The sequence below is a fragment of the Pinus tabuliformis genome, chromosome 3_1, assembly GCF_031772625.1.
Source record: "Pinus tabuliformis cultivar Carrire ecotype Pingquan chromosome 3_1, CPIR1, whole genome shotgun sequence".
NCBI lineage: Eukaryota > Viridiplantae > Streptophyta > Pinopsida > Pinales > Pinaceae > Pinus > Pinus tabuliformis.
In genome coordinates, this window is record NC_142301.1 from 635,033,488 (window position 1) to 635,041,805 (window position 8,318).

The window sequence follows — 8,318 nt, forward strand, 5'->3', positions numbered from 1 at the left end:
TAGAAGCAACACTCCCATGTCCTTGACATGCAATTAGCAAAATAAATGAGAGATTCTTTGGACTCTATCCCCGAGATCCCACATGGAGCAAGAGGGATTCCAAACAACCTTGTATTTCACACCACCTCACAGAAATGATATAAGTAAAATTTTCCAAATGTGCGGGAATGCACAAGTTAGCAACCTGTGCACACTCCGCTTTAGAAATTCCTAACACACTCTTGCCCATATTAAAACACCACTAGCAACATAAACATACAACCTTCAACGTTTTAAAATTCTTTGTCTCCTTCTTGATAATTCTATTCCTCTAATTCTAGTTGTCTTATCCATTCCACCTACCATCAACACACACCATTAAAACATGTTACATCCCCTCCGAACTATCCTCTTGTACCTATATCATCTACCCCATTAGGATAATTTATTGTTTAAACTTTACTTAAACCATCCATTTTTCTAAATAACTTGCATTTACAAGGGAATACCTTTGTCTACAATGATGAAAAATTAACCTGAATCCTATTGGATATTTGTGTAAATGGAGTACTCAATTGTAAAGTTAATTATTATTAATTTTGTGAGGCTTGTAGTGACACTCACCTCTTCACAAAGCAAGGTGAATTTTCTTCACCAATAAGTAATGGTTTTGAGCCGCTTTGTTCCATATCACTTCAAAGTCATAATCACAAGTCTTACTAAAATCATCTAAGAAAAAGTTGGTTAGAGGAGAAAAGTTATATTTAAGTTAATTTATTTAAGTTTTTATTATTTTAATTTATTCAAAATAGTTATTTAAATGGTAATATAAAGATTATATATACTTTAGTATGTCATAAAATTGTTTTTGCTTGTCTAAGAGTTTGTCTTCCTCTCTCTTAACATCCGAAGACCCAAAGGTGTATGGTAGGAGTGAAAGCTTACCCCCTTCTGGACCACCATTAGGTAGTTCTAATTAACCTAGTTTTCCTTGAATAATGGCAATGAGTCAACTTACATTCACAGATAGTAACCAATAATAACTAGACCCACTTCTAGTTTGATAGTTAAATTATCATATGCTCTCCAACTATCTAAAAAGTGTGTGCGTGTGTCTGTGTGTGTCTGTGTGTGTCTGTATGTGTGTGTGTGTGCGTCTATACACATGCACATTTTTTCACATTCTCCTTGAAATGTTTAGTTTAATTACGTTGTAGGTTTGGTCTATATTGGAAATGGGCTTACAGAAATTTGATTTTTACATAAATGAGTGGACAAGATTTTATTTTAAGAGAATATTCTTTAAGGAATTTAGACTTCTGTGATCCATAACATTGTTTAGAAATCTTCACGATGAACCACACTGGTTGGTTCGAAACGCGTCGACAAAATACAGAATATTCTTTATCTAATACATCATCGAACAGATAATATGAAAAGTAATTGAACCGGTTTTTAGTTTCAAATTAAAGAAAGACGAACAGATATTGGATTATGAGCATCTGCCTTTTCGATGCCATCAATGCCATGAATATGGTCACCTTGCCAAGGATTGCACGCAGGCCAGAAGAAGAAGGCGATTCCGGAGGACCCCTTTTCCAAGCCAACCAGTTTTCAGGCAAGGACCCGTGCCTCAAGAGGAAAAAGGCATGACAGAGCAGAACGCTGAAGACATGGAGACGGAGGGGGGGCAGAACGCAGAAGTACCGGTGGATTCCCAGCCCCATGAAGCGGTCAAGGACCCAGAAGCACAACTGGAGGATTCTAAGGAGGAGATTGCAAAAGTTTCAAGTGATGATCAGCCCGATGCCTCAGTACCTGAGAAGGGTAAGTGTCCAGATCCTCCTCCTTCCTCTTTTCTTTTTCCAGGGCTTATATCTGATAACCATCAAAATTCTCCTTCGCTTCATTCTTCTCCTAATAATGGTTTAAACCAAATCACTGATCATCTTGCGGGCTCCCCTGACATCGACACCCTTTCGGCTGCCATGCCTTCCCTAGATTTAAATAGTGATGATAAGTGGCCTCCTCTTGGTCATCCGGTCCCTCAGACTCCATGCCCCTATAATCTCAGATCAATGGTTGGGAAGTCCGGGCCGTCCGTTTCTGTAGGTGGTTTAGGGGTTATGGCCTCCCAAAGCTTACCAAAAAACAAGAGAGGTAGAATTTCGGACCTATCAAAGGCAAAGCTAAAAGCGAAGTTGGATGTAGCTGATGGGAAACAATACTCAATTCCTGGGGTACTTAGAGCGGTGCAGAACCCCGGCTCAGTAATCAAATGATCCTGTCTTCATGGAATTGCAGAGGTTTGGCCAGCAAACCTAAAAAACTGGCCCTTAGAGATTGGCTCCTTTCCTCTAAATCTGACATTATCTTCCTTCAAGAAACTCTGGGAAAAGGGTCGGAAGTGGAAAATATGTTAAACTCCCTCCTCCCAGGTTGGAAATTTACAGCAATCGACTCATCAGGCCATTCCGGGGGGTTGGCAATAGGCTACAAAGAAGGAAGAATTAAGGTCATGAACCTATGGGGGTCGAAACAAGTAATGGGTATGGAGATCATTTCCCCAGATTTTTCCCTTCCCTTTTTGATTGTTAATATTTATGGCCCCTGCCAAGGTAGGGAGTCTTTCTGGAACGATTTGCTGAACAAATCTTTGATGAAATCGCCCCTATTGATTGTGGGAGGTGATTTAAATTTTTCAATAGGGCGCGCAGAAGCATGGGGTCCTTCAGCAAGGGAAGACCCCCTGTCGGATTTCTTCCTCAGTCTTCTCTTGGATAACAATCTCATAGACCCTTCCCCTTCTAAATTGAAACCTACTTGGAGGAATAGAAGGACTGGGGAGGATCGAATTGCAAAAAGATTGGACCGGTTCCTCCTCTCTGAAGGTTTAATCTCAAAGGCTCCTATTTTCAAGCAATGGGTGGAGGAAATTGGCAACTCTGATCATTTCCCTATTTTCCTTGATATCTCCTGCCCTCCCCCTAAGCCTCCTTCCCCCTTCAAATTTAACTCTTCCTGGCTTCAAGATCCCTCCTTTAAAAATCTTTTTGTGGAAACATGGATTCATCCGGACAGGGATGCAAGGGAGGACAAAAGTTTCTTATTCATGGAGAATCTCAAGAGACTGAAGAAGGCAACTATTTCCTGGGCAAAGGATAGGAAGTCCAAACAGAATGAAGAATTAAACAGAATCAGGGAGGAGTTGAAAATTCTGGAAAGCACCGAGGAGGACGGTTATATCTCGCAGGCCTCCAAGGATAAAATCCTTCAATTGGAGAAGCTTCAGAACAAAATTCTTTTGGATAAGGAGGAAGAATGGAGGCTCAAGAGCAGGGCTATATGGTTGAAAGCAGGTGACGAGAATACCAGCTTTTTTCATAACTTTGCAAAAGGGAGAAAATCTGTTAACACCATCTGGAGCCTAAAAGATGAAGAAGGCAGGGAGGTAAATACTTTCTCAGGCCTCTCCGGTCTTGGACAGAGACACTTCCAGAGTCTTTTCTCAGATTCGGGAGAAGCCACAATAGCTGAGGTTATTAGAACTGCTCAATGTTTTCCAAGATTTGTCGAAGAGGATGAAGCAGAGGATTTATCAGCCCCTGTTACCAAGGATGAAGTTGAAGCAGCTATGAAACTCATGGCTAAAGAAAAAAGCCCTGGACCGGACGGATGGACTATTGAACTCTTCCTCTTCTTCTTTGATCTAATAGGTTCTGAAATAACTGATGTAGTTGAAGAATCAAGACAGAAAGGAGAAGTTTACAGGCCCTTCAATTCAACATTCATAGCTCTTATTCCTAAAAAGGATGATCCGGAGACCTTTGAAGACTTCAGGCCGATATCCTTATGCAACTGCATTTACAAAATTATTGCAAAGGTGATAGCTTTAAGAATCTTTCCCATTCTGTCAAGGAATATCTCAATGGAACAATTCAGGTTTTTGGATGGGAGACAAATCCATGAGGCCATAGGAGTAGCCCAGGAAGTCATTCACAGTGTCAGGCAGCAGAAAAAGAAAGGGGTGGTTTTCAAAATTGATCTATCTAAAGCCTATGACCGAATAAATTGGATTTATCTTCGGATGCTGCTAACTCACTTGGGCTTCAACTATTCTTTCATCAGTTGGATAATGGTCTGTATCTCCAACGTCAGCTTTGCGATCCTTATTAATGGAGCTGCCTCCCCTTTTTTCAAAAGCCAAAGAGGATTAAGACAAGGATGCCCCTTATCTCCTCTTCTTTTTCTTCTAGTGGCAGAGGGCTTAAGCAGGTTGATTCATAAAGCCAGAAGAGAGGAGAAGGTAAAAGGTATTGAGGTAGCAATTAATCTTTTCATTACCCACCTCCTTTTTGTCGATGATATTTTGCTTTTCACTAATGGATCTATCAATGAAATTAAGGAGATTAAAAGCATAATTGATCTGTTTCTGAAAGCTACTGGCATGCAGATTAATCACAGGAAATCTCAGGTCTCTATGGCAAATATTGAAAGAAGGGAAAGATCCTTGGTGCTAAATCTTTTCCCCTTCCATCATCAACAGGTGGAATCCCCTTTTAAATATCTGGGCTTTTGGTTAAAACCATCAGCATCCAAGATAGAGGACTGGAACTGGCTCATTGCTAAGATTGAAGCTAGAATTTCTCACTGGAGTCACAAATGGCTGTCCAGAGCAGGCAGATTAACCCTTATTAAATCAGTACTACTAGCCATCCCTGTCTATTGGGCAGCCTTAACTTGGGTTCCAAAAGGTGTGATGGAAAAAATCAGGAGGATCTGTAGCAAATTCTTATGGGCAGGGGCTAAAGAAAGTTTTGTTCTCCCCTGGGTAGCTTGGGACAAGCTGGCAAGACCCAAAGAATGGGGAGGATGGGGAATAAAAAGGCTCCCTCAGTTTAGCCTTTCTCTGGCAGCCAAATCTGGTTGGAGACTTATTTCGACGGAGAATCTTTGGACCAGAGTGGTCAGAAGAAAATACATAGACCCTGTCCCTCTGGAGGACTGGATCAGAAGCCAGGAAAAGAGGAAAAAGAATGTTTCAGTTGTATGGAAAGCAACGGTGGAAGCCTTCTCTGTGATTGAACAAGGGCTGGCTTGGAAGATAGGTGACGGAAGACATTGCAGGATTGGAAGGGATCCCTGGGTAGGCTGTAATGAAGCTTATACCCTATCCCCAGGCTTACTCAGGCATCTTGATCACAAGGGCATTTATACATTAAACCAGGTGGAGAAAATTGGTCAATCCTCAATATGGGGTCAGGCTTCGAAGAGTGCAGAAGACCTGGGAATAAATATCAGGTGGAAGAATGAATGGTGTTCCTATATCCAAGAACTTCACCGTTCTACTGTCAGGCTCAAAAATGAATCAGATCTGTTGATATGGGCGCAGGGGGATACAGGAGAATATACCCCTAAGGATGGATACAACTTCGTTATGCAAAAGAAAGGTTGGGGCAATCCAGATTGGTGGTCGAAACTTATATGGAAGCTTAAAGGACCTACAAAAGCTAAGATTTTCCTCTGGTGCATGCTAAAAAGGAAAGTTCCAACCTGGGATACCTTGCGAGCCAGATATCTAGTTGGACCAGGGAGATGCCCTTTGTGCAAAACAGAAGAGGAATCTATTAATCACCTTTTTATCTCATGTGCTGAATCAAAAAAGATTTGGGGGGAGCTATCTAGTTTGCTCAACATCAAGGCACAGTTGGGCGATGAACCTTTGGAAGCGGTTTGGAGTAGGTGGTGGAAAACCTTCCCGGAAGGGAATATGAGAATTCTTCCTCTTATTTACTTCTGGGGGGTGTGGATTGCGAGAAATAAGAGCCTGTTTCAAGATAAAGACACCCCCGTCACAGTCACAGCGATAAACTGTGCAGCTATCTACTCTGCCATTCCTGTTCCCGATCCCAAACCTCCTCAAAATTTCTCAAATCCTGTTAATATCCAGGAGGGTATTCCTTGGGCCTTTTTTGACGGGGCCTCCCAGAACAACAAGGCAGGGGCTGGACTGTGTATTCACCTTAATCAAGATCATTCCCTTAAAGCCTCTGTAGGCCTCGGATCAGGCTCAAATAACTTTGTTGAGATATCTGCATTACGCCTTCTTCTATGTTGGCTTCTTCATCGAAATATTCTCTCAATCCAAATTTTTGGTGACTCTTTGAACGTCATCAACTGGGTCAACGGAAATGCTGCATGTCAAAATCAAATATTGAAGATTATTCTTGAGGAAATACAGCGCTTAAAATCATCTTTTATCTTCTTCATCATATGCCATGTATACAGGGACAGAAACGAGGAAGCCGACATGTTTTCTAAGGCTGGTGTACAACAAGCTTTGGGAAGCTGGACAATAACTGAATACAGGCAGGGGCAGACCATCATTTCGACAGATCCTCCTTTCGAACAGTATCAGTGATAGCGGCATCCTTTCTCTTTTCGCTTTTTGGTTATGGATACGTCCGTCATTTCGTTTTCCGTTCTCTGTATCACATTTTATTTTGTTTTTCAGAATTGTATGTCAGAACTCAAGTATATTTTCCTTTTCTTACTGAACATATCAGCACTTCTGAAGAACTGTTAACAGATTTGTAAGAGGTTGTTTTCTTTCTCTGAAGGAGACCTCAACACTGCAAAAATGTATATATGTCTAGTGTTCAAAGACTCGTTTAAGGAGGAAGAACAAACAGTAATATATATGACCATAATAGAGGAAGGTCAGATATCTGAACCTTCTACAAACAGTCAAAAAGGACTGTGATTTTTGTGTTTTCTTCTGCAGAACAATCTTGCATTTGGACTGCAAGTGGCACACAGTATGTAACTTTTTATTTTGCTTAATAAAAAGTTGGTTTTTTTCTTCGGGAAAAAAAAAATTAAAGAAAGACATATTTATGGTAATGTTTGGGTTTAATATATCTATTTTGTTTTTATTTGATTGGCCTATGTTATTGTGGAACATAAATTTGCCTCGTATGTTAATCAAAACTTAATAAATATGTGGGTTTTATTTATATTGATAACCATATGGGTTTGCATTTATGTTGCAAGATAGATACACACTAATAATTCATCCACATGAATATTACATTGGTTCATAATACACAATGATAATACAGAAATGAGTGTGTCTAATATGGTCTTACCATATTTTTGTGGTATTTTTTTATTAATTTTTATACATTCAACATTGAATTTAATAGTCTTACCATATTTTTGTGGTATTTTTTTATTAATTTTTATACATTCAACATTGAATTTAATAACATTATTAAATATTAATATTTAGAAAGTTATCGTTATTATATTATCATTTAAATTAATAATTTTATTAATTTTATATTTATAAAATTCATAGTTAAGTTATCAAAATTTTATCTTAATTTTGTAATATAAATAAGAATTAATTAATTTTATAAGAATTTTACTTTACTGTTATTTATCAAATTCCAAAATCTAAAATATTTATAAAATTCATAATTAAATTATTGCAGTTGAGTTATTTACATTTAAGATTATATGTATACATTCAAATAAACTAACTCTTATGGAATATATCAACCACATTTGTTAGGATAGTTGTGCTAACAATATCTCTATTTTAATATTTCATCACACCACACCTTTAAAAAATAGCGCTTAACATCATAACAATATCAAGAAAACGTTTAAGATAATAATGCTCTATAACATCAAAGAAGTTTAGGTTAAATGTATTTTAAGTAGGGTATTTTTAAATAAAAATTTATAATTATGTAATTTAATATTCAAAATATGTTTTAGATATAAATTTGGTTTTATATTTAATTGGTCTATGTTTTTTTTTATTGGAGGGCCATGTTTTGTTCATTTATTTAAAAAAAAATTATATAACATTTTTTCCTTTTGCATTAATATATGGTGTCAAATGTAATATATCGTGTCAAATGTGTATGTTCGGCCAATATCTCTTTTTAAGTGTTTTAATCACTTAATACATTAGTCTATTGATTTTTTGTTTTTTATTTGTTCGAATAAGTTGTTTCTTAAGGTGTTCAATTTTTGCGGACATATCTTGTTTTTACAAGGTAATAGAGTTCATATGAAGGCTTATCAGTGTTGTATTGTTGACCTAGATCTTAAACTTATATATAAATGTGTTCTATTATTTTGTGCATTTCGGTTAAGTAAGCTATTTTATTGCATCTAGAATGTTGTTTTCAGTATGAAACACTATTTGATTCACTTGAAAAAATTTATGTTTACTTAAGATATAAATTTCTTTTTATATCTAAAAGTATAAAGTTTCATTATGATTTTTAAATTTTCATTAAGTTATTTATGGTTGTTAAGTTTTC

General features: G+C 37.6%; 1 protein-coding gene across 1 annotated transcript; it reads left to right on the plus strand.

Moving 5' to 3' along the window:
• The first annotated feature begins 2,524 nt into the window (after positions 1 to 2,524).
• Positions 2,525 to 6,400, plus strand: LOC149188674 (uncharacterized). Its single transcript, XM_089410037.1, has 2 exons — positions 2,525 to 4,117; positions 4,433 to 6,400. Exons 1-2 carry the CDS (start codon positions 2,525 to 2,527, stop codon positions 6,398 to 6,400), a joined length of 3,561 nt encoding a protein of 1,186 aa, XP_089266163.1.
• The last annotated feature ends 1,918 nt before the right edge of the window (positions 6,401 to 8,318 follow it).

What these genes read in the sequence shown, in the direction of transcription:
- LOC149188674 (XM_089410037.1), top strand. Translation starts at nt 2,525, where the DNA reads ATGGGTATGGAGATCATTTCCCCAGATTTTTCCCTTCCCTTTTTGATT. An exon ending in CTTTCATCAGTTGGATAATG is followed by an intron (nt 4,118 to 4,432) that starts GTCTGTATCTCC and finishes ACTGGCATGCAG; the next exon opens with ATTAATCACAGGAAATCTCA.